The sequence below is a fragment of the Bos grunniens genome, chromosome 13 (genome assembly GCF_055505025.1).
Source record: "Bos grunniens cultivar Pamir isolate PY7600 chromosome 13, Bosgru_T2T1.0, whole genome shotgun sequence".
Classification (NCBI taxonomy): Eukaryota; Metazoa; Chordata; class Mammalia; order Artiodactyla; family Bovidae; genus Bos; species Bos grunniens.
The window spans coordinates 31,640,583-31,667,917 of NC_141177.1; the positions used below are offsets into that span (position 1 = coordinate 31,640,583).

Consider the following 27,335-nt stretch of genomic DNA (forward strand, 5'->3'; position numbering starts at 1 on the left):
TTCAAATTGTTTTTCCTGACTACTAGTAAGGCTGTACATATTCATATTCATACACACACAGTGGACCCTTGAACAATGTGGGGGCTAGTGGTGCTGACCTTCTACACACTTGAAAATCCATGAGTAACTTTACAGTCAGCACTCCATATCCACAGTTCCACATCCATGAATTCAACCAACCATGGAATATGTACTTCTGTAGTATATACTTATTGAAAAAAATCTGTGTAGTTTAAACCTGTGTTCAGGGATCACTTATGTACATGTGTGTGTGTATAAACATTAAAAATATATATATTATTTTCAAACACTCTGGTGAACTGCCTGCTCATATTTTTTGCCCATTTACCATTGGGTAGCTTGTTTCTTTCGTATCAATTTATAAAAGCTCTTCATAAATTAGGAAATACACCCTTTGTTTATTGCAAGTATTCTAATATTTTCACCAGTTTATTCCTGGTCTTTTGATTTAGACTATGGTTTGCCAAATATTACATATACATATATATATACACATACACACACATACATATATATACACACATATATAAAAGGAAGTTCAAGTTTTGCTTTCCAAAGATGACATACACCTACCTTTTTCTTTAACCAAAATCTGAGATGTCAAAAATGATTCTGAGAACACCACAGATCCTAAGCACCCCCTTCCTCCCAGCAAGTCAGGAATGTCATAGATGGCCATACAAGCCTGTATCAAATGAGAAACCAGAGTTAGACCAGTTGTCAGTCCTAAACATTCAGGGAAAGATCCACAAGAAATAGACCACAAAATACTAAGCCACATGGCAAAAAAATACTTGAGAATTTCTAAGGAAAACTCAAGTTATCTTGAAATGCAACTCAAACTGGGAGATGACTTCAGGATCACCTAGGCTTCCTTACAATTGCTCCTAGGTCAGAGGCACACTTGGGCTAGAAGAAGAATATCTTTATGTTTCTATGCTATGCTATGCTAAGTCACTTCAGTCGTGTCCGACTCTGTGCGACCCCATAGACCGCAGCCCATCAGGCTCCCCCATCCCTGGGATTCTCCAGGCAAGAACACTGGAGTGGGCTGCCATTTCCTTCTCCAATGCATGAAAGTGAAAAGTGAAAGTGAAGTCGCTCAGTCGTGTCCGACTCTTAGGGACCCCATGGATTGCAGCCTACCAGGCTCCTCCGACCATGGGATTTTCCAAGCAAGAGTACTGGAGTGGGGTGCCATTGCCTTCTCCATATGTTTCTATAAATTCCCTCAAATTGCTTCTCCTGCCTGAAAAGCAATGTAACAGCCTTTCTTAACTGTGACCACTGCTACATTCTACTATGTCCACATGGTCATACATTCCTTCTTTGGTTTGGGCTCAAGTTCTGAACAAATCTGGAAAGTAAGATACAGGTTTTCACAGATATTTTTGGCTATATGTCAAAACATACAAACACTCCTTTCAGGACCAAAAAATTAAAAGAAAACTGTTCAAGCTTTTATGGCCAAGACAAATAAAAATAAGAGTCTTACATAGGTCAGGAGAAAAAAAAAACTGGAGCAACTCAGAGAAAGCTCCTGAATGGCTGGTAAGAAGGTTCTAATTTAGTTAAAAACTAGTGAAAATAAAATAATTCTGAGGACAACCTAGCAGAGGAAATGCAGAAAATGGTATAAACCAGAGTTGGAGTCTGAGATGACTGTGAAAAGCTGGTGAGGGATACGAAGTAAGTTGCATGATAAGCCCTCCCAGGTTCCTGCCCCTCCTGGCCTGACACTGCTGAATGACCAGGTACAGAGCTCCTGAAACTAGAGTTCATTTTCATATCTTGATGTCCTTGTGTGGGACCCTGCTCTACCCTTAGGACAGAGACAAAAGACCTTGGCCTACAGAAGAGACTGAGAGATTCTAAAAAAAAAAAGGTGGCAGAAGAGTTGAAAGGAAAAAAAAAAAAACCATAAAGTCCTTTCATCCATGTTGTCATGATAAAGAAATGCATAAAACGATAGGCTTTATATTTTTGTTAACTTTCTTATTAGGCTGAACAACTAGAAGTGAGGTGAAGTTGCTCAGTCATGTCTGACTCTTTGTGACCCCATGGACTACAGCCTACCAGGCTCCTCTGTCCATGGAATTTTCCAGGCAAGAGTACTGGAGTGGGTTGCCATTTTCTTCTCCAGAGGATCTTCCCAACTCAGGGATTGAACCTGGGTCTCTCGCATTGCAGGCAGATGTTTTACCGTCTGAGCCAAGGTTTATTTAAATTTGTTTCAAAGAATTTTGAGTATCTGAAGACACAGAACCATCCTGGGCTACATGGTTCCTCTTATATGACAATGATCAATTCAGTTCCCAAGTCAATTAGAAAGACAAATCCTGTAGCTCCTAATCCCCACTTTCTTATTTGGCCTCTGGTGTTCAGGAAGGGGAGAGAGGACATTAAAAAGAATATATGTAGTATTTTTTAGGCACTTGCTACGTACTTCCCATATGTGGCAAGGGGACAGAAAAAATATGAAACATGGTTCCTATCCTCAGGAAACCTATAAAGTAAAGTTGGAGAGATAAGAGCATTCCTACACATAAGTCAACATGTGACACACTATAGAATTACTCCCTAATTTATGTAGTATAACCTTCGAGTACTCTAAGAACACAGTACTTGTAGGGAGAAGTCAGTAGGGCAGGCTTAAACGAAGAGGCAGAACTTCATCTCTGCCTGGAAGGGAGGACAGGATTTGGACAGAAAGCACCAACATCCTATTTTTTCTTTCCTATTTCATTAGCTGCTGCTGAATGGGTACTTAACACAGTACTGAACTCCTAATCACCAACTCCAGTGCAAAACACCTTCCAGAGCATTGCATAAGAGTCTAAGAAGAGAAGTAAGGGAATCTAAAGTCTAGCAAGGAGACAAAGTAGTATCTACCTAAGCATCAGAAAGTATTCATTTTCCAGTCTTAATAATGTTACAAAAAAGGCTCAATTAGTTCTAAAAGAACAACACAAAATGCTGACACAGACAGGGAGCAGGTACATTATAAAAACAGATACTCATAACCTTAAAAAATTACTCATGTTGTCCTACTCTCTGTAGATAACACTACTGCTTGTCCACTGATGATGGCAATGAGCGTGCATTTTCTCCAAGTCATCCACCCCTGTGCACCCAGTTCCCCATGATCAAAATCTCACTGAAATTAAGTTCAGGCAGGAGTCACAGAATGGACATAGGATGTATCTTGTACCCACATACACTACAACCAGAATCTTGGCTGGATATCCACCATCCTCTTATGCACTGCTTGCCAATTTTCTTTGTATCAGGATGCACTGGGGCAGGATGCACAGAGGATTCGGATGTGACTGGGAGCAGCTAGTCTAGAAACTCTGGCTGCTGAAGACCACCCCAGGGACCAATATTTCTGTATCTCTAAACCCATTCCCCTGGCCCATTAGTAGAGAGGTCAGAAAGCTCTGCTCTGACTACCCCATTTCACCTGTATGTTTTTTTTTTAATGTTAGGTTGTTTTTATTTCCACAAGCTCCTCTTAAATAAGGGCATCAACACAGGGCTTGGAACATAGAGAAGCCAGTGAAAACCTGGTCTGTGTTGAGGTAGGCTTGTCCTCAGCTCCCATTTCCACGTGAGGTCAGAGAAATCTCAGCCACTTGAAAGAAGCCTTCTGAACCTCAGGAAGATATATTTACCATCCCCCGGTGCCCCCTCCCCCTCCCCTCCAGCTAAGATTACACCGAGGGGTGCCTAGACACAGACATGTGGATGTGGTGAGCCTGGTACAGCTAGCTGCCTGGCACCCTCAGAAAGCACAGATTCACCACTGCTGCAGCTGGAAGAGTAGTGAAGACAACTAGCTTTCTCTAGTGGGCTACCTAAGACCCTCACCTACTCCTACCTCACCCCTTGTAGATGTCCTTTATAGGCCATTCCTTGCCACTTGACCTTTAACAGCTCTGCTTACCGTCTTCACAAAGTATAAGCTATCTTCACTGTCCAGAGGCACGATTCTAGAAAAGGAAATTGATGGGAAAGACATGTATTAGATTTACAATGTTCTCTATTTTTCAACTTGCAAGCAATTCACACACTTAGATCTCTTTGGAGCTTTTTCAAAACACTGGGTTGCATGTATGCAAAATTCCACTCAGACGGAATCAGATCCACCCCCGACCCTACTCTAGTCTTTCCATGGGAAGCAGTCAGGATAGAGCGGTCTCAGCTGAGCACACCCAGCTTTGAGCCCAGCCCTGGAGTGATGCCACTGCCAGGTGTGGAAGGGTGAAAAGATCATCCACGATAGCAGTTACACGGTAGCCTCTCTTAGTTTGCTCTTAAAACTTGCCCCAAATGAGGACACACCATAAACACATACTTACCTTCCCTGATTATTCACAGCATGTATATGAAAAGCCATCTTGGAGCTGTAGACCCAAAACAAAACAAAAGTCAGTCTGCTTTTGCGACCACTGTATGGCAAGCTCTTTAAACACCTGCCACTGCAATGCACCTGTGCTGGGCCCTCAGAGCCCCAGTGAGATATGGCATGTCGCTACATGCCCTAGGGTTTCATGCCATCAGCAAATGCGGGGCTAGTGTTTGACTCCAGTCATGGCCCTGCCTCTGTGCAGATTCTCAGGACTATCTTGACTCTTGAACAGAGCAGGAGAGAACTACGTGACTACTGCCCACGACAGACTGAGAGAACCTCTACGTGCCCCAGGCCTCTGGCCCAAGGCCCTGACATATTCTCCTGATCCTCTTCCTCTCTTCAACACCTGTGCAGTCAAGCTGCCATCCCTGACTAGAGCCAGACTGCTACCCACAATCAACTGCTGCTGTATAATCAAGACAGGACTTCAGAACTGAGTAATAACCAGATAAACCTTTTGGCATCAACTCCTTTTGTAAAAGAAAGTTTCTAAATTGAATTGTTTATCTTTTCGCTGTAACAAATGCTGGTCAGTCATATGCTAACTGCCTTTGTTCCTCTTGGGAGAATTTGCTAATCTGATGCAGTTTAAGAGAAGCAACCATGTGGAGAGAAAAGTGGAGTTCTACAGTGGAGAACTGGCTCGCGAAGATTCTTCCTATCGCCTGGGTGTTCTCCTCTTGTTCTTTTCTCTAGCCAGGGTGGGACACTGCCTCCCCACCCCAGCCCCATGTAGGAGGCCACGGGATTGAGAGGTGGCTTGCCCCAGAAAGGCAGAGTGTTCTAGGCAAGGTGCCAAGGACAGGAGGAATGGATGACTCTGTCAGCCATGCCAATGGTAACAGAAGAGAACTCACTGAGACAGCAGCTATCATTCACTTTTCCAATCACTCTACAGGGCAGGAGTATGATCAAACAGATGCACAGAGAGCTCCCTATCTTGCCCAAGTCACCCAGTTGGAAGGCAAAGAAGCTTCCTTAAACTCAAGTCTGTCAGGAACAGATAGTACGGGTCAGCACACAGCCTTAAGAAACCAAACTTCCTCTAGCCTTCTCTTATGGCCAGAGATATGAGCCACAAGACCCAGAAAAAAGGACAAGAAATCTTAAGCAAGCCTAAAGCTTTGTATCAAAGAGTTCTGGCTCATTACCACTCACTCCTGGAGCTGTAGCCAAAGAATTCTTGTTAGTTTATTAACTTAGTTTTCTAAATGTTCCTTCTCACTACCTAGGGCTGTAGACATAAGAAAATGTGGGGCATGGAGCCAAGCTATCACAGTGCACATCCCAGAAATGTTATTTATTTATTTATTAAAAACATTTATTTGCTTGGCTGTACTTAGTTGCAGCACATGGAATCTTCCATCTTTGTTGCAGCATGTGGAATCTAGTTCCTTGACCAGGCATAGAACCTGGGCCCCTTGAATTAAGTCCCTCCAGAAGTATTTTATTTTTATCTATTAGCTATTTTATTTTTGGCTGTTCTGGATCTTCATTGCTTCATGGGATTTTTTTCTAGCTGTGGTGTGCAGGCTTCTCATTGCAGGGGCTTCTCTTGTGGCGAACAGGCTCTAGGGCACCTGGGCTTCAGTAATTGTGGCTCTTGGGCTCTAGAAGCAAAGGCTCAGTAGTTGTGGCACACAGGCTTAACTGCTCTAAGGTATGTGGGATCATCCCAGACCAAGAATCATACCTATGTCTCCTGTGCTAGCAGGCAGATTAATTTACCTCTGAGCCACCATGAAGCCACCTTTCCCCTCCACAACCCAGAAATATTCTTAAAGAAACTTTCTAATATTGGTGTCTTTGGTCTCCTTTGCAAAAAAGTACACCAAATGGTCCTAATATGGGACAGAAGGTTGAGTGGACTAGGTTCCTGAAGGTTTAGCTATGGACAAAGACTACACAGAGATCCACTGTGACATGCCAGGTGAGTGATGGCAAGACTGCCAGGAAGCCAAATTCCTAGATCATCTAGACGCTGAGACATGGCCAGGCTCAGGGGTTTCTACCATCTGAGAGGCAGATAAGGCCTAGGACAACTCTCTTCTAAGCAGTGACCATTTTCATGTGCCCAAGGCCCCTCATCATCACCACTAACAAACCTCACCATTCATGTCCCCAGTTTCATCTTTTAAACCTTGGAATCCACATCTGTCTGTTCTAGCACTGATATGTCTCCCATTCCAGCCTAATCAGCGTGTCTGATTCTGAAACAGTTCCTCCATCCTTGGCTTCTCAAATAAAGCCCTGATCATGAAAGACTCTCCTTCATATACTAATGATTTACCAGAACATTCCTCAAAGGAGAGACAGAATATCAAATACACGGGAGAAAGTTTTAAAAATACAAACATTAAATAAAAGTTTTTATTGATAATATAGGCCACTGCTTACCGTAAAGTTGCCTTAAACTGCATCAACTCAACGGAATTTAACCCAGATCCCAGGGTCTGCTCAGCTACCTCCTTGGCCTGTAAAACCAATAATAAAACAGAGACAATTAGCTTTCACAGCAGGAAAGAGTACATTTAGCTGTGAGGAAAGGGCCCTTTTTACATTTGGTTGGTTCAGGCTGGGTTCACATGTTGTTCAGTTGCTAAGTAGTGTCTGACTCTTTGTGGCCCCAGGATTGCAGCATGCCAGGCTCCCCTGTCCTTCACTATTTCCTGAAGATTGCTCAAATTCATGTCCATTGAGTCGGTGATGTTATCTAATCATCTCATCCTCTGCCATTCCCTTCTCTTGTGCCTTCAATCTTTCCCAGCATCAAGGTCTTTTCCAATGAATGGGCTCTTTGCATCAAGAGCCAAAGTACTGGAGATTCAGCATCAGTTCTTCCAATGAATATTCAGCATTCATTTCCTTTAGGATTGACTCATTTGATCTCCTTGCTCTCCAAGGGACTCTAAACAGTCTTCTCCAGCACCACAATTTGAAAACATCAATACTGTGGTGCTCAGCCTTCTTTATGGTCCAACTCTCACATCGGTACAGGACTACTGGAAAAACCACAGCTTTGACTAGATGGACCTTAGTCAGCAAAGTGATATCTTTGCTTTTTAATACACTCTCTAGGTCTGCCATAGTCTTCCTTCCAAACAGCAAGCGTCTTCTAATTTCATGGCTGCAGTCACCATCTGCAGTGATTCTGGAGCCCAAGAAAATAAAATCTGTCACTGCTTCCACTTTTTCCCCTTCTATTTAGCATAAAGTGATGAGACTGGATGCTGTTATCTCAGTTTTTTTGATCTTGAGCTTTAAGCCAGCTTCACTCTCTTATTTAACCCTCATCAAGAGGCTCTTTAGTTCCTCTTTACTTTCTGCAATTAGAGTGGCATCATCTGCACATCTGAGGCTGTTGGATCTTTCTCCCAGCAATCTTGATTCCAGCTTGTGATTTATCCAGCCCCAGCATTTTGCATGATGTACTCTGCTTGGAAGTAAAATAAGCAGGAGGACACTATACAGCCTTGTCATAATCCTTTCCCAATTTTGAGGCAGTCAGTTGTTCATGCCTGGTTCTAACTGTTGCTTTTTGACATGCATACAGGTTTCTCAGGAGACAGGTAAGGTGGTCTGGTATTTCTATTTCTTTAAGAATTTCCAGTCTGCTCTGATCCACACAGTCAAAGGCTTTAGCATGGTCAATGAAGCAGAAGTAGACATTTTACTGGAATTCACTTGCTTTCTCTATGATCCAATGAATGTTGGCAGTTTGATTTCTGGTTCCTCTGCCTCTTTGAAACCCAGCTTGTACATCTGGAAGTTCTTGGTTCATATACTGCTGAAGACTGGCTTGAAGGATTTTTGAGCATAATCTTACTAGCATGCGAAATGAACTCAACAGTATGGTAGTTTGAACATTCTTTGGCATTGCCCTTCTTTGGGACTGGAATGAAAACTGACCTTTTCCAGTCCTGTGGCCACTGCTGAGTTTTCCAAACTTGCTGGCATATTGAGTGCGGCACTTTCACAGCATCATCTTTTAGGATTTGAAATACCTCCGCTGGAATTCCACCACCTACACTAGCTTTGTTTGTAGTAAAGCTTCCAATGTCCCTTTGACTTCACACTCCAGGATGTCTGGTGATAGGTAAGTGACCATTACCACCATAGTTGTCCAGGTCATTAAGATCTTTTTTTTTATAGTTCTTCTGTGTATTCTTGACACATCTTCTAATCTCTTAGAAGAGATCTAAGAGATTAGGAGAGATTAGACATCTCTTCTAATCTCTTCTACTTCTGTAAGGTCCTTACTATTCACATGGAAACACTTCATTCAGGCAGGTTGGCACTGGAACCTGATCTGGTGAACTGTAATCGGCTGGGATGGTGCCATTATGAGGCCTGGAAAAATGCTTTCTCCTACCCTCTCCCTAGCTCTTGGGGAGGGACCACTGCCCTCAGTATTTCTTGCCCAGATGCTATCAACATGCAAATAAATAAAGTTAAAAAATCAGTTAAAAAACAAAGGTGCAGAATTGATATCAAAGAATAACCTGTTGTTTTGCATAAGCTTTCAGTCCAAGGGCTGAGAAATCCCAAGTACTGGGGGGATTCAAGTTCAGTGAGGAGGGAAGATGGCAAGGAACTGGTGACTAGGCTACAGTCTCTTTGATATCTACAACACAACCTTTCCAATGTCAAATGATTTGCTTCAGGAGAGGTCCTATTGGCAATAGGAGGAATCAAGCCAACTCGTCTCATCTGTTACTGGGTTAGATACAGAATCCAACTCAGCACGGCAGGTTAACCACAAAGAGCAAAAAAGAAAATGGTCAGAAAAAGAGAACATACATGCCTATCAAGGAGAGGCAAGTTAGCTTTTCTAGTCTTTAGTTAATTTTTTAGAACAAAGAATTATAGGAAATCAATTTATGTAGCTCAAAACAAACTGATCTAACTTTATTAAAAGTCATAGCAGAATAAGCTCTATTTCTTTAATTTTTTTAACTTTTGAAATCATTTTAAACTACTAAATAAAACAATATACGATAGTTTGATTTTTTTTTTAACACAATCAGATATCTACAAAGAACTGCTAATCAGCTGTCATCCATAAGACAACAGCAGGTCCCAGGCATCACAAGCTTAGTACTCTTAAGGCATCTCTTTATCTGGTGCCCAAGCTCACACACAAAATTAAGTATAAAAAGGTGTCCAAAGGTAAAACAAATGGATAAGAAGTTTCACATTAAAATAACCAAGGAAAGAGAAATGTGGTATTGAAATTACCTTTATGAGACTGGAAGTTTTAGCATAACATGCAATGGCAGCCAAAACAGCCTCAATAACAGTAGCATATACCTGTGACAAGAGCCTACTTTAAAAACAGAAAATAAGGGTTACCTATAGCATCACAAGGTTTCATCAAAAGCTGCATGCACAAAAATGACATTCTCCAAGAAACTGATTTTGAAACAGAGAAAAGTATAAAAACAGAATTTGTTGATTTCTAGACCTTTTAAAAGCTGTGTGCCCCATTCCAACTTTTACTTTGCTCTTGTTAAACCATGATAAGAATCAGCTTTTTTAAAAAAATTATTTTTAATTGAAGGATAATTGGTTTACAACACTGTGTTGGTTTCTGCCATACATCAACATGAATTAGCCATAGGTATACCTATGTCCGGGAGAAGGCAATGGCACCCCACTCCAATACTCTTGCCTGGAAAATCCCATGGACAGAGGAGCCTGGCGTGCTGCAATTCATGGGGTCGCAAAGAGTTGGACACGACTGAGCGACTGAACTGAACTGAAAATCCACATGGAAGCCTTAACCCTCAATGTTTGGAGGTACAGTTGGGCCTTTAAAAGGTAAAGTTAAAGGCAGTCCTAAGGGTGGGGCCCTAATCCAATAGGATTCGTGTGAGCCCATGAGCTGCAACTAATGAAGCCCATGCGCCCTACAGCCCAAGCTCTGCAACAAGAGAAGCTACAACAATGAGAAGACCACACAATGCAGGAGTAACTTTCCCGCTCTCCACAACTAGAGAAAGCTCATTCTTTGTAGGGACAGAGACCCAGTGCAGCCAAAAAAAAAAAAGAAATAAGGAAGCCTGGTTCTTCATTTTAAAAAAAGAAAAAAAGAAGAGTTATGGTATTTAAATGCATGGATGTGCAGGTAGGAAGTCTCTGAGTTCTGGAGAAGGAACAGATGGCAAACCTGGCAGAGTCTCTAGCCTAGACTCCAAGATGAGAGACAGGGTTGAGACATCTTGGGAGACCACACAGCTCTGCTCAGTCTTAAACCAAATGCCCTACCCAATGTCAATCTCAAAAGGAGGTAGATGTGATGGTCTCAACTTCTGAGTAACTTAACTCTGAGAAATAAAAAGTGTAATAGAAATGAAGACTTACATTTGTTCAGTTTTCTTGGGCAGTTTGTTGTCATCTCCTGTGAAAGAGGACCATTTATTACTAATGTGAGATTACAGGAAATGCAAACACTTTACAAGGAGACTAGAATTTCCTATTTTGAAGGAGATGTTAAGGACTGTATTTTTGTTTCTTTTGAGTTAAATAGTGTACACGTACAAGTAATAGTGAAACCTAGCTTCTGTGAATATCCTCTTAGACCTTTATCCTGGACAATGATCTTGACAACACACTCAGCATCACCACTAAATACCAAAGAGGACATGTGGAATCTTCAGCTTCAGAAAGTTTCTGCCTCTATATTTAATTTTTTTAAAAAGAAGGTATAAGTAAACAGGCTCAGTTCTACCTCTTTTTTTCATCTCAATTCAACTCAAGTCATGTTATGTTCAGAATTTCTCAGCTTACATAATAACTCTCAGGAGAAAACCTGGTTTCTGATGTACTCTCCTCTGTGGAACAGTGCTGGGATCCTCATTTATTCTTCTCTATGTCTCTTTGGAAGTCTGTAGCTTCTGGTTAGCCCAGCAAGGAGGACAGCTTCAGTCAGCCTGGCCTTTCAAGAGCATTGACACTTGCTCCTGTCAATGTTCCCAGCTTATAGGTACCCTTCTACTGTGGCTCTTCCTCACTTTTCTCATAAGACTAATAGGCACTTGGCTGAGTCATCCAAGCTCCCACTGCAGCCCATATCTCCTCCCACTATCTGCAACTGCAGCTGACTCATCTTTGCCTTCCCTCTGATACCAATTACATGGTCTTACATATGATTAGAACTAATATATACTGAGCTGATAATTATTCCTCCTGAAATACACTCTGTGTGAAATGTGTTAGGCACAACTCTCCACTTGGAACCAGAGAGGGAATTAGAGGCTATAAAATGTGCTTCTGAGGAAAGGAGTAAATCCTGAGTCCATCTCTAGTTCATGGGAGAATAGGCAAGCTGATGAGACAACTTACATGGACTTACCCAAGTAAGGAACATGAGTAGCTCCAAAAAAGTATGTTCTTGAACAAGCCAAGGGTCCCTTTGGTGAAACACATTGTACTACCTGGATGTCAGGAAAAAAAGTAAAAAAGGAGGAGGGACTTTACAAAGTGTGTAATTAATGGAAATGCATTTTATTTTACCAATAGCTGATTTATTAATTTTTAAAGGCATCCGACGCAATGGACCTGAGTTTGAGTAGGCTCCGGGAGTTGGTGATTGACAGGGAAGCCTGGTGTGCTGCAGTCCATGGGGTCGCAAAGAGTTGGACATGACTGAGTGACTGAACTGAACTGAAAAGGCATAGGGGAAAAGGTCACCTTTAACTGTTGTTTTCCCAAAGATATCTTTTGTGTGTTAACTTCGGCTATTTTGTGAGGTTGCTGTTGGGTCAGCCCAGGATGCTAAAGAATTAACAATTTAGAAGGAAAAGAAGACAAAATGTGCTTAGGTTTTGACTGTCATTAATATTTAGTCCAGATCTTTCACAGTGAGGACCTTGGTTGACATGATATGTAGATGTGGAGGGGCAGCTACAAACTCAGGAAAGGAGGTGATACCCAGGCCCCTCTCTTCATCTGTATTTCATCTTTGTACACAGGCCTTCCAGGAGAGAAAATAAGTTCTCTAGATTTTTTAATTCTTATTTTTCTTCCCTGCTTAGTTGTTCATTTATACAGATGGAAATGGATGTCCTTTTCTCCTTTGAAAATCCAACATCTCATCAGGGTTCCTAGGATAGTAGGTTCAAAATGCAAAAATGCTACCACAAGAACTAAAGGAAAGGAAATTAGTACAGTATATTAAAAATAGCTAAATATAACACAAATATCCATTCCTTCTATTTCACTCCATTGTTTAAGTCACAAGAGAAAATAATGGCATTTTTCTGTAACCCAAGTTATAGACTTGAAATGAAGATTTAATTCTGACTAATCTAAATCATACCATAGTGAATATGATCAACATAGTCATGAATCTAAATGAAAAATCATGTACATAATTCTAATTGTTGGTTAATAGGCTTATTTCCAACATGTTCCTTGGATTTCCAAATTTTCCCTAACTAAAGGCTTTTTTTCAAGGTGCCATGTATTTCAAATATGCTTCCTTAGATGATGTCAGAAATTTATGTAAGCATATATTAACCTAAAATTTATTTAAATGCAACTGACAAGGGATTAATCTCCAAAATATACAAACAGCTCATACAGATCAATATCAAAAAAAACAAACAACTCAATGAAAAAATGGGCAGAAGATTTTAAATAATGAAAAAATTTCTTCAAAGAAGACATACAGATGGTCAAAGGCACGTGAAAAGATGCTAAACATGTTTAATTAGAGAAATGCAAATCAAAACTACAATGAGGTATCGCCTCACATTGATCAGAATGGCTATCATCAAAAGTCTAAAAATAATAAATGCTGGAGAGGCTATGGAGAAAATGGAACCCTGCTACATCACTGGTTGGAATATAAACTGGTGCAGCCACTATGGAGAATAGTATGGAGGCTCCTCAAAAAACTACAAATAGAGCTACCACATGATCCTGTACTCCTGGGCACATATCCAGAGAAAATCCTAACTGGAAAAGATACATGCACCCCAGTGTTCACTGCAGGATTCTTTACAATAGCTAAGACATTGAAACAACATAAATGTCTATCAACAGATGATTAGATAAAGACGTGGTACATATATACATAATGGGCTATTACTCAGCCAAAAAAGGATGAAATAATGCCATTTGCAGCAACATGGATGGACCTAGAGATTATAACAGTAAGTGAAGTAAGCCAGAGAAAGATAAATATCATATATTATCGCTTATATGTGGAACCAAAAAAAGAAAAAAATACAAATAAACTTACTTTGCAAACGGTAAGAGACCAACAGGCACAGAAAACAAATGCATGGTCACCAAAGGGGAAACGGGGATGGGAGGAGGAACAAATTAGGAGGTTGGGATGAACATATACCCATTACTATATATAGAATAGATAACAAGGACCTACTGTATAGCATAGCCAATATTACAAAATATAATAACCTATAAGGGAAGAGAATCTGAAGAATATATATATGTGTGTGTGTGTATGTATAACTGAATCACCTGAAACTAACACTATTGTAAATTGACTATACTTCAAAAAATTTTTATTGATGTTTACACTAAAAAGGAAATTGGTACAATAGGATCTGCATGTATAATGTAAAACTGCTCAGATAATCTGAATGTGCAGATTTAATATCACCTATTTAATTTGTAAATTATTCACAAATAGCACAGAAATGGAAAAGTTAAGTATATCACCTTGGAACAGAGCTGAATGAAGATGAAAGTTCATAACTAGGGCCCCCACTGCCCCAGGACCAGCTCTCAAGTGAGTTCCTTAACTTCATTATGTTTTCATATTTGTATAATAAAGCACTCTGATTATTATTAAAAGTTGTGTAAATAATCTGCTAAATGTTTGTTTTAATAGACTATTTTTAGAGCAGTTTCAGGTTTAAAGAAAGACTGATCCAGGAGTATAAAGAATTCCCATATTACCTCCTCTCCTTCCCCCTGTCTCCACAATTTCCCCTATTATTTGTCTTATAATATTATATTTGTTTTAACTGATGAACTAATGTTGATAAATTATTATTTTTAAATATTTATTTTTATTTATCATCTGGCTGTTCTGGATCTTAGTTGTCGCACATGGGATCTTTAGTTGTGGCATGTGGAGTCCAGTTCCCTGACTAGGGAACTGGGCCCCCTGGATTGGTAGCATGGTGTGTCTCAGCCACTGGACCACCAGGGAAGTCCTGATAAATTATTATTAACTAGAGTCTACCGTTTATATTAGGGTTCATTCTTTGTACTGTACTTTCTATGGATTTTGACAAATGTATAATGACGTGCTCATCATTTTAGTATCATACAGAATAATTTCACTTTCCTAAAAATCCCCTGTGATCCATCCATTCTCCTTTCCTCCCAAACCCCAGGCAATGACTGATCTTTTACTATCTCCACTGGTATTTTTTTTTTTGGCTGTACCACATGGCCTGTGGGATCTTAGTTTCCTGTCCAGGTACTGAACCCGGGCCCTTGGCAGTGAGAGTGAACGTCCTAACCAATGGACCACCAGGGAATTTCCTTTACTGTACTGTCTCCATTGTTCTACCTTTTCCAGAATGTCACACAGTAGAAATCATACACTATGTAGCCTTTGCAGATTAGCTTAACATTTTAAAATATATATATTTATTTGTTTATTTGGCTGTATCAGGTCTTAGTTGCATCATTCAGGCTTTCTAGCAATGGTACACAAGCTCCAGAATGTGCAGGCTCAGTAGTTGTGGCACAGTACGTGGGATCTTAGTTCCCAGACCACGGATCAAACTGGCGTTCCCTGAATTGCAAGGCAGATTCTTAACCACTAGACCACCAGGCAAGTCCCTGGCTCTTCAGCTTAGCAGTATGCATTTTAGGTCCCTGCATGTCTTTTTGTGGGGCTTCCCTAATCTGGGTTCAATCCCTGGGTCGGGAAGATACCCTGGAGGAGGGCATGGCAATACCCTCTAGTACTGTTGTCTAGAGAATCCCATGGACAAAGGAGCCTGGCAGGCTGCAGTCCTTGGGGTCATACAGAGCAGGACACAAGTGAAGCGACTAAGCAGCAGCAGCAGCAACAGCATGTCTTTTTGTGGCTTGATAGCCCTTTTTAATCACTGGAACACAGTCTACTATATAGATTTACCACAGTTTTATTTATCCATTCACCTACTAAAGGACAACTTGGTTGCTTCCAAGTTTTGGCAATTATAAAAAGTGATGTTATAAATAAATTCCTTGTGTAGCTGCTTTTTGTGTGGACATAAATTTTCAACTCTCTTGGTAAATACTAAGGAGCATAACTGATGCTAAAACAATGTTTAGTTTTGTAAGAAACTGTCAAACTGTCTTCCAAAGTGGCTGCACTATTTTGCATTCTCACCAGTAATGAATGAGAGTTTCGGAAGCTCCATTCTCTCCAGCACTTGGTGGTGTCAGTGTTTCAGCCATTCTAAGGTGTATAATGGATGGCTAAATTATCACTCCAAACATTTTAGAGCACAATCCTCACTGACTCTTCTAGTAGTCTGTGAGATCCTCCAAGGCAAAGACCATAAATATTTTCCTCAACCTAGCATAGTGACTGGAACATAGTCAAAAAGGATTACTGAATTAATGAGTCAAAGCCCTTTGGCTTTGGAGTCATAAAGACCTAAAAACAGAAACTGGCTGTATCATCCATAACGTGAGTGTGACTGGGGCTGGTTTCTTTTTCTGTAACTTTTTGAGATAAAAATTCACTGTTTTAAACTATACAAAAAAATGTACTGGTTTCATCATTGTATTCTTTCATCCTCCTTATTGTTCTAAGAGTCCTTCCTTTTTAAATCATTTCTTCATTTCACCCAAACTTCCTTTAGTCATTCTTTTTTATTAATACTTATTTTTATGTATTTATTTGGCTGCTCTGGATCTTAGTTGCAACATGTGGCCTGTGAACTCTCAGTTGCAGAATCCAAACTCAGAGTTGCAGCACGTGGGATCTAATTCCCCGACCAGGAATTGAACCCGAGCACTCTGCATTGGGAGCGTGGAGTCTTAGCCACTGGGCCACCAGGGAAGTCCCCCTTTAATCATTCTTTTAAGGTAGGTCTGCTGGTAACAAATTCTCTTAAGTTTTCTTTCATCTGGGCATGTCTTGATTACCTCATTACTAAACGGGATTTTCACTGGATATAGATTTCTAGGTGATAGTTCTCTCTCAGCACTTGAAATGTAACAGTCAAGACATAAACTTAGGCTTGGAATGACTATTTTCAAGTTAATTTAAAATTCTTATTCTACTATTGATACTAATTGGCTATCTTAAAGTTTGGCTTGTATTTTTTTATCCTTTTCCTTTCAAATATTTTAAAATTAAATATGCTTTCAAATCATACCTAGTACTTTTATATAAAAACAGTTTTTAATCACTTTTTACACCAAAACAACTTCAAGTTTAAGGTTAAATCAATTCACCAATTCGACAAGTTCCATTTATCCAGCTCCCCTCCTCCCCAATTGATAATAAAACCAATTAAGCACCAGGAAGTCAAGTCACTCACCATGTGTCTGGCAAAGCTCCCACTGGGACCAGTGCTGCGTACTAGGTGCCCTTCAGAAGGGAAGTTAAAGTTGCCAGCATTGAGGTTTTCTCGTGTGGAGTGATTACCAAAGAGAACGAATGGCTGCCTATTAGGGCTAGAATGGCAAATCAAAAACATGATTAGTGAAGAGATTCCTGGCCAAGGAAACTTCTAAATGAGGACATTCTTGGGCTTCTCTGAGTGGCATCCTGCAGTTTGAGCAAGGTGATCAGTACAGTCCACCTAACGCTCCCTGTTAGTTGAGAAGAGAAGACATAACTAAACCGAAGTCACATTTATATTTTCAACTTCTCTTGCTGCTTAAGGAGAAAGTTCTTTAAGTTTGCTATTCATGATGCAGAGACAGAGCAAAATCTCAATTTTATACAGCAGCATTTTGATAGAAATATACATTTTCAAGAATGACAGCAGTTGTGATACACTGAAGACAGACAACAGAGCTGTTAACCATTCCTGTATAGCTTTTAGGAGGGAATGAGGAAAGCCCAGCTGCAAACTTTCTCATACCTGCCCATTCCTGCAACCATCCCCCCTTTACCCTCTTTCCTCTTGGCTGCAATGCTTCCTTGTAGTTTCTGTGCTTTCTACTCTGCCCTCTACAATCCATTCTCCACATGGCAGAGAAGACAATCTTTTAAACACACAAAACCTTTACTTTTAGAAGGGCTGAAATTTTCACATGGCCAACAGGGACTTACATGGTCTGGCCTAGACAATTTCCTTAGCTCCATGAAAGGCCACTCTCTCCCAACTCCCCCTTTCAGGCAAACTCAAATTTATTTTCCTTCACACACATTTCTTTTATGTTTCTGATATTTTCATCTCAGGACCACTGCTTTTCTCCCTTAATATTCTTACTTATCATTCACATCTACCCCCAGAGGTCAGCTCTGGGGTATGGTCTTCACAGTAACCATGTTCTTTTCTCCTTCAAGGAATCAGTGTTTTGCAATTACATATTTTTTTTGTGAGGATGCTTGATTAATGCCTTATTTCTCCACCATGCTATACACTCTATGAGGGAAGAGACTGTGTCTGGTTTATTTTTTAATCATGTATCTGTTATTTAGTATATCATGCCTTCTCAACAAATAGTCAATGACTATAGGGTATTTTAAAAAGATATTTTCTGCTACAGATTGAATGTTGTGTCTGTCCAAAATTCAACTTGCTAAAATCCAAACCACCGAAGTGATGGTATTAGGAGAGAGAGATTTGGGCCTTCATTGAGCCTTCATGAACAGGATTATAAAACAGACTTATAAAAAGCGGTTCCAGAGAGAGTCCCTTGCCCCTCCTGCCACATGAAGTTATAGTGAAATGACAGCCATCTATGAATAAGTAGGCCCTCACCAGACACCAAATCTACCAGTGCCATGATCTTGGACTTCCCAGTCTCCAGAACTGTAATGGAGAAATAAATGTTGTTTATAAGCTACCCAGTCTATGATATTTTTGTCACAGCAGCTAAAACAGACTAAGCCAGCTTTCTTTATCACATATCCTTTCCTGAAAGTGTCCTTATGAAAGGGGCAAAGTAAAGGGACAAAGAAGGTGATTAAATAGTTAATCCCACTAGGAGACTGTAAGTAGAAAGAACATGGTAGACCCCTGTAAGTTTATGATTATTCAAGAAAGTAGGTTTGCTACTTTTGTGGTTACCACAAAACCATGCAACAGGAGCAGAAAACACGCCCCAAAACATTAAAACAATGGTGACATGAGACCCACATCTTGCCCAGTGAGCTCAGTAAGCTAGGACATGCTCTCTGCACCCAACAAAAAACAATAATTTGTGGACCTAGTTTGACCATGTAGGGACAAGAAAACTCTCCTGCTCAATCTAGAGGAGTAGCTGATGATGGAAGCATGACTTCTACTCCAGAAAGACAAAGATTTCCCCCTCCCCAGTTTCTATGATTATAAAATTGTAGCCCAGAAGGTTCTTGGAGATGTAGTGTCTGTCAACTGCCCCCTTGTAAGCCTCAAAAGCATCCTATTCTAATAAATCACTTCTTACCTATTACTTTGCCTCTTGCTGAATTCTCTTCTGTGCTGAGACATAAAGGACTACGGTACTACAGCTCTCTGGAGCCCCCAAAATGACACGTTTCACTTAAGAGTATGTCATGCGGAAAATCCTTTGCATTTCTTTTCACTGTTCTTAAGCATCAAACTGTGGTTTTTGAAAGTAAACATGACTCTGATTCTATTCTGATGCTTAATTTAAGCTAAGTGACACACTGAGCAGAAAAAGATGACTCTGAATCCTAGTCAGGTAGTCTGTCTCCTTATCAGATTGGACTGGAATTAGGGAAGAAAAGAAAGGAAAGATCTACTCTCATTTATAAGCCTCTTATCCTTCTCCATCAGAGGCCAGACAGACTATAAACCACCATCACAGAAAACTATACAATCTAATCACATGGACCACAGCCTTGTCTAACTCAATGAAACTATGAGCCATGCTGTGTATGGCCACCCAAGACGGACAGGTCATGGTGGAGACTTCTGACAAAACGTGGTCCACTGGAGAAGGGAATGTCAAACCATTTCAGTATTATGCCTTGAGAACCCCATGAACAGTATGAAAAGGCAAAAAGATGGGCACTGAAAGATGAACTCCCCAGGTTGGAGGGTGCCAAATATGCTACTGGAGATCAGTGGAGAAATAACTCCAGAAAGATTGAAGAGACGGGGCCAAAGCAAAAACAATACCCAGTTTGTGGATGTGACTGGTGATGGAAGTAAAGTCTGATGCTGTAAAGAGCAATACTGCATAGGAACCTGGAATGTTAGGTCCATGAATCAAGGCAAATTGGAAGTGGTCATACAGGAGATGACAAGAGTCAACATCGACATTTTAAGAATCAGCAAACTAAAATGGACTGGAATGAGTGAATTTAACTCAGGTGACCATTATATCTACTACTATCAGCAAGAATTCCTTAGAAGATATGGAGTAGCCATCACAGTCAATGAAAGAGTCCGAAATGCAGTACTTGGATGCAGTCTCAAAAACGACAGAATGATCCCTGTTCTTTTCCAAGGCAAGCCATTCAGTATCACGGTAATACAAGTCTATGCCCCGACCAATAGTGCTGAAGAAGCTGAAGATGAACGGTTCTATGAAGACCTATAAGACCTTCTAGAACTAACATCCAAAGATGTCCTCTTCATTATAGGGGGCTGGAATGCAAAGTAGAAAGTCAAGAAATACCTGGAGTAACCGGCAAATTTGGCCTTGGAGTACAGAATGAATCAGGGCAAAGGCTAATAGAGAACACACTGGTCATAACAAACACCCTCTTCCAACAACGTAAGAGAAGACTCTAACACATGGACATTACCAGATTGTCAATACCGAAATCAGACTGATTATATTCTTTGCAGCCAAAGGTGGAGAAGCTCTATACAGCCAGCAAAAACAAGACTGGGAGCTGACTGTAGCTCAGATCATGAACTCCTTATTGCCAAATTCAGACTTAAATTGAAGAAAGTAGGGAAAACCACCAGACCATTCAGGTATGACCTAAATCAAATCCCTTATGGCTGTACAGTGGAAGTGACAAATAGATTCAAGGGATTAGATCTGATAGATAAGAGTGCCTGAAGAACTATGGATGGAGGTTCATGACATTGTACAGTAGACAGGGATCAAGATCATCCTCAAGAAAAAGAAATGCAAAAAGGCAAAATGGTTGCCTGAGGAGGCCTTACAAATAGCTGAGAAAAGAAGAGAAGTGAAAGGCAAAGGAGAAAAGGAAAGATATACACATTTGAATGCAGAGTTCCAAAGAATATCAAGGAGAGATAAGAAAGCCTTCCTCAGTGATCAATGCAAAGAAATAGAGGAAAACAATAGAATGGGAAAGACTAGAGATCTCTTCAAGAAAATTAGAGATGCCAGGGGAACTGTTCATGCAAAGATGGGCACAATAAGGACAGAAATGGTATGGACCTAACAGAAGCAGAAGATATTAAGAAGAGGTGGCAAGAATACACAGAAGAACTATAAAAAAAAGATCTTCATGACCCAGATAACCACGATGGTGTGATCACTCACCTAGAGCCAGACATTCTGGAATGCAAAGTCGAGTGGGCCTTAGGAAGCATCACTACGAACAAAGATAGTGGAAGTGATGAAATTCCAGTTGAGCTATTTTAAATCCTAACAGATGATGCTGTGAAAGTGCTGCACTCAATATGCCAGCAAATTTGGAAAACTCAGCAGTGGCCACAGGACTGGAAAAGTTTTCAGTTTTCATTCCAGTCCCAAAGAAAGGCAATGCCAAAGAATGCTCAAAGTACAGCACAATTGCACTCATCTCACACACTAGTGAAGTAATGCTCAAAATTCTCCAAGCCAGGCTTCAGCAATACATGAACCGTGAACTTCCAGATGTTCAAGTTGGTTTTAGAAAAGGCAGAGGAACCAGAGATCAAATTGCCAACATCCATTGGATCATCGAAAAAGCAAGAGAGTTCCAGAAAAACATCTATTTCTGCTTTATTGACTATGCCAAAGCCTTTCACTGTGTGGATCACAACAAACTATAGAAAATTCTGAAAGACATGGGAATACCAGACCACCTGACCTGCCTCCTGAGAAATCTGTATGCAGGTCAAGAAGCAACAGTTAGAACTGGACATGGAACAACAGACTGGTGCCAAATTGGGAAAGGAGTACGTCAAGGCTGTGTATTGTCACCCTGCTTATTTAACTTATATGCAGAGTACATCATGAGAAACGCTGGGCTGGATGAAGCAGAAGGTAGAATCAAGATTGCCAGGAGAAATATCAATAACTTCAGATGTGCAGATGACACCACCCTTATGGCAGAAAGCGAAGAACTACTAAAGGACCTCCTGATGAAAGTGAAAGACAGTGAAAAAGTTGGCTTAAAACTCAACATTCAGAAAACTAAGATCATGGCATCTGGTCCCATCACTTCATGACAAATAGATGCAGAAACAAGTGTCAGACTTTTTTGGGGGGCTCCAAAATCACTTCAGATGGTGACTGCAGCCATGAAATTACAAGACACTTGCTCCTTGGAAGAAAAGTTATGACCAACCTAGACAGCTTATTAAAAAGTAGAGATATTACTTTGCCAACAAAGGTTCATCTAGTCAAAGCTATGGTTTTTCCAGTAGTCATGTATGGATGTGAGAGTTGGACTATAAAGAGAGTGAGTGCCGAAGAACTGATGCTTTTGAACTGTGGTGTTGGAGAAGACTCTTGAGAGTCCCTTGGATAGCAAGGAGATCCAACCAGTCCATCCTAAAGGAAATCAACCTTGAATATTCATTGGAAGGACTGATGCTGAAACTCCTATACTTTGGCCACCTGATACGAAGAACTGACTCAATGGAAAAGACCCTGATGATGGAAAAGATTGAAGGCGGGAGGAGAAGGGGATGACAGAGGATGAGACGGTTGGATGGCATCACCACATCAATGGACATGAGTCTGTGTAAACTCCAGGAGTTGGTGATGGACAGGGAGGTCTGGCGTGCTGCAGTCCATGGGGTCGCAAAGAGTTGGATGCAACTGAGTGACTGAACTGAACTGAACTCTCATTTATTGATCAGAGGAACTATCCCCAGCTTGGCCCTCCTGATTATCATGGGTGCTGAGGAAACACTACAAGAAAACAAGCGCAGCAGCCCTCATGCTCCCATGTCTTCCTGGGGCTGGACCTTTATGCTGGATCCCGTTTACTCCCTAAAAGCCACAGTTGATGCCTGCCAAGCCCTTAGACACCCTGCTTCCTCTAGTTTTGCTAGGCTAGGGATGGAATAAAAAAAATTCCTTTCTTTAGATTTTAGCAAGTTACAATGTTTTAAAAACCAGTTTAATATAAAACTTTTTAATACATAAATACAGAAGGAGTGAAAGGATTTTATAGAGTATGGATTTCTTACTCTGTAAGAAAATCAACTCATACTTTCTTGATCCAGCTTCTAGACTAAGATTCTACCCCCATTTCCACTCCCTTATCAACCCCATTTTCTCTATTACCATTCACCTTTCTTTCCCAAGAATCTTACCTATTTTCAGTTATATGACTGGAGATCATTCCATGACTAAAGTAACTTCTGAATGGCTAAAAAAGAAGCCAACATTATATATATTAAGATCACAATTTTATAAAACAATCACAAACCCCTGATATATGCATGCAGGTATATAAATAAAGTGTGTCAAAGAGACAGAGAATGAGAAAAAGAGGGAGAGATATGTTTGCAGGTTTTTACAAGAACACAAGAGGACAACACGAATTTTGGGGATAGCAAACAAAAATTAGCAAAGGAAAAAGGCAAATGGCTGCAAAAGAAAAAGAAAGGAAATGGAAGGTAAAGGAAAGACATTCTTGTCAAATTTTTAGTTTTTAACTACTGAAAGGAAGTTGGAAGAACCACCATCAGTGTTCTAAGTTACTAACCATAAAGGAGTATTTTTCTTCTATTAAAATTTTTCTACATTTTCAATAATTAGAAGTATGTTACTTCTATAAATTATAATATTTATTAATTCTAATAATACTAATTTAACATCAGCAATGAGGAAGAATCCAAGGGATAGAAGTACTGACAGAAGTTTCTCAGGAAACCACAGGAAACCACAGAAGTATGTCTCAGCTTTGACGTGCATAGTGCTAAACATTAATCAAACATTAATATGCAGGATCTATGTCAAGAGTTCAAAACTTCAAAAGGCAATTTGAATCTCCTTAAATAATACTGACTGTTTCCCCTTCAATTTAAATACGTAATATATGCTTATTTTAGAACACAATAAAAACACCTACAATCTCTAAGAACTGTTAACATTCTGGTACATTTTCTTCAAGTCTTTTTTTTATGGTATAGTCATAGAATATATACAGATTGTACCAAAGTTTATTAAAAGTCCTTTATTCTTGGAAATTTATATTGCTACTAACTTTCTTATATCATGAATAATACTACAATGAATTTATCATAAATTTTATCTACATTTCTGATTATGTCCTTAAGGCAAATGAAATTATAGGGTAAAAAGGCAGAACTATATTGCTAAATTGGTTTCAAAAAAGTTTGATCAATGTACACTTCCACTTACAATATCTGAGTGTGCCTATCTCAAGGTAAGCACTGTCCATTAAATGTCCTTTTAAAAATATGGTGACAAATGAAAAATGGTACCTCATTGTTGATTTATTTTACTTTGATTTTTAATGAAGCAGAATATTTCAGATATGTTCAGTGGCCATTTGGACTTCCCTTTGGTCATTAACTGCTTATTTACATCCTCTGTATGTTTATTAGTTGGAGTTTGTCTTACTGATTTGTAAAAACTCTTTAAAAGTAATCAGTTAAAGTTTATTGAGGATTTACCATGTGAACTATGGTAAGTATTTAAATATATTATCTCAAATACAGTTGATCCTTGAACAACATAGGTTTGAACTGGACAGTTCCACTTATATGTGGATCTTTTAAAATAGTAAATACCACAATAATATATGATCTACAATTGGTTGAATCTGTGAATGTGGAACTGCAGATGCCAAGGAAACACAGATATGGAATGATTGAGTATAGGAGGAGTTGTGTACACAAAAGGCTGACTGTAAGTTACATGCAGAATGTTGACTGTACACAAAAGGCTGTACACAAAAGGCTGTTGTGTACACAAAAGGCTGACAATAAGTTACATGCAGAATGCTGACTGTTACATGCAGAATGTGGAGGGTCTGGGTCCCTAAAACCAGTGCTGTTCAATGGTCAACTGTAATCCTATGTGGTTCAGTCTATCATGATACCCTTTCCACAGATGAGCTGGCTAATTTACATGTGTCCCAGGTCACAGAGCTAGTGAGCAACATAGTCAGGATTCTAACTGGATTTGGGGACAAGAGATAAAATTAGATTCATATCTCACATCATATACACAAGAAGATTTCAAGTAAATTAGGGATCTAAATTTAAAAAATTAAACCATACAAGTACTAAATGAGTAAACTCCTCTTTAACCTTAATAAGCCTTTCTGTATATACGATTTAAAATCCATAGGCAATATAAGAAAATATTAATAAATTTATATAAAAAGTTTGCATGGCAAGAAACCACAATAAACAAAGCAACTGATAAAAAGGAAGAAATATTTTGAATATATATCATAGACAAAAAGTTAATAGCCTAAATATATATAAAGAACTCAAAAAAACAATGGACAAAAGACCTAAAACCTGTACTCTATAGCTCCAGTTAATAATACTGTGCCAATATTAAAATGGGAAAAAGACATGAAAATAAAATATAAAATGGCCTTCAAACATATGAAAAAGTGTTCAAGCTTAGTAATAATTAGAAAAACACAAACTAAAATAATTCCAAGATATCTGTTCTCATCTATGAGACTGTCAAAACTTAAAAAGTATGACAACACATTCTACTGGGGAAGCTATGGCGAAACAGGCACTCTCATATGTTGCTAGTGGGAATGCAAATCGGTACAATCTTTCTGAAGGGAAATTTGGCAATAGCTAACACAACTACAAATGCACTTACCTTGTGACCCAGCAATCCCATTACTAGGTATACAAACCTCCAACAATATGAAAATACATAAGCACAGAGTTATTTACTATGGCACTGTTTGCAATGGCATAATATTGAAAATAACCTAAATACACATACCTAAGAGAGTGGCTGAGTAAATTAAGATAAATCCACACAATGGAGTACAGCTGAACACATGGGTTAATCTGTGTATAACTTACAGTTAGCCCTCTGCATTCGGAGCTTCTCCGCATCCAATCATGAATTCAACCAATCGTGAATTGCAGTACTGTAGTATTTACTACTGAAAAATATCCATGTATCAGTGGACCCAGGTAGTTCAAGTCTGCATTGTTCAAGGGTCAACTGTACTATGAATTATAACAAAGAATGAGGAAGCTCTCAATGAACTGACCTAGAGAGAGTTCTAGGATACACTGAGCATAGTGTTAAAAGAGCAAAGTAGAAATGACTACATATAGTATGCTACTCTTCAATGAAAGAAAGAAGAGTTTATAAGAAAACAGCAATGTATCTGATCATTTGTGCAAAAGAGACAGAAAAGAGTTTATCAGAGATTTGTTACCTATTAGTAACAGAATGGGTGAAAGAGAATGGGAAGAAAGTGGGAATGAGAACAAGGTACCAAGAAACCAGGAGTGACACTTGCCTGAGCAAATCTTTGTGAATATTTTTCACTCTTAGAATCAGTAATGAGAGAAGAAAAAAAAAAAGAATTAAAAAAACAAAAAGGAAATGGGCATCAGTAAGAGGTGGGCCAACTTCAAGTGGCCTAATATAGAGGTAACTGGAGTCTCTGAAGGGAAAGAGGACAGAAAAAACAATAGCCAAAAACTTCCCAAACTTGATACAATTATAAATCCACAGATCCAAAAAGTTCAACAAAACCCAAGCATAAGAAGTATGATCAAAATTACAGTCAGACAGGACTTTCCTGGTGGTCCAGTGGTTAAGAATGCCAACACAGGGGACACAGATTCGATCCCTGGTCCAGGAAGATTCCACATGCTGCAAGGAAACTAAGCCCGTGTGCCACAACTACTGAAGCCTGCACATCTGAAAGCCCACACACCACAACTACTGAGCCCACACCCTGCAGCTACTGAAGCCCAATGCCTTGAGCCTGTGCCCTGAAACAAGAGAAACCGCTGCAATGAGAAGTCTGTACGCCACAACTGGAGAGTAGCTCCGGCTTATAGCAACTAGAGAAAGCAATGAAGTCTTCCCTGCAATGAAGACACAGGGCAGCCAAAAATAAAAATAAATGATTTAAAAAAATGAACAGTTAAAAAATTACAGTTAGACATATGGTAATCAAATTACTCAAAGCCAGTAATGAAAGAGAAAATCTTCAAAGCTACCAGAAGGGAAAAAAGACTAGTTATATGCAGGAGAACAAAGAAAAAGATAAAAGACATCATTAGAAACAACGCAAGTGAGAAAAGAGTGAAACAACATCTTTCAAGTACTGAAAGGAAAAAACTGTCAACCTAGGATTCCATACACCACAAAAATACTTTTAAAAATGAAAGTGAAAAAAATATTTTCAGACATACAAAAGCTGGAAGAATTTTCTTCTGAATCATCAGAAGATTCACACTATAAAAAATGTTAAAGGATATCCTTCAGGGAGAAGGGAATTATATCATATGAACATCTGTGTCTAACACAAAGAAATGAACAGCACCAGAAATTTCAACTGCATGGGCAGATATGTAAGATTTTTAAATTACTTAAAATCTTTAAAAAGTATTTTTAA

At 39.5% G+C, this 27,335-nt stretch overlaps 1 protein-coding gene across 20 annotated transcripts in view; it reads right to left on the reverse strand.

The window, feature by feature from the left end:
• Window positions 1-27,335, reverse strand: part of DNAAF9 (dynein axonemal assembly factor 9) — a 167,185-nt gene that overhangs the window by 70,916 nt on the left and 68,934 nt on the right. For 10 of the 20 annotated variants that reach the window (XM_086333296.1, XM_086333305.1, XM_086333304.1 and 7 more), the window contains 9 exons: window positions 23,059-23,114; window positions 16,963-17,098; window positions 11,790-11,871; window positions 10,799-10,835; window positions 9,674-9,761; window positions 6,833-6,909; window positions 4,383-4,427; window positions 3,968-4,013; window positions 595-706 (listed from right to left, as the gene is read on the reverse strand). In XM_086333296.1, coding sequence (XP_086189422.1) covers window positions 595-706; window positions 3,968-4,013; window positions 4,383-4,427; window positions 6,833-6,909; window positions 9,674-9,761; window positions 10,799-10,835; window positions 11,790-11,871; window positions 16,963-17,098; window positions 23,059-23,114 — 679 coding nt within the window. The remainder of the gene's footprint in view (window positions 1-594; window positions 707-3,967; window positions 4,014-4,382; window positions 4,428-6,832; window positions 6,910-9,673; window positions 9,762-10,798; window positions 10,836-11,789; window positions 11,872-16,962; window positions 17,099-23,058; window positions 23,115-27,335) is intronic. The other 10 variants (XM_086333297.1, XM_086333299.1, XM_086333295.1 and 7 more) reach the window with 4 other exon arrangements.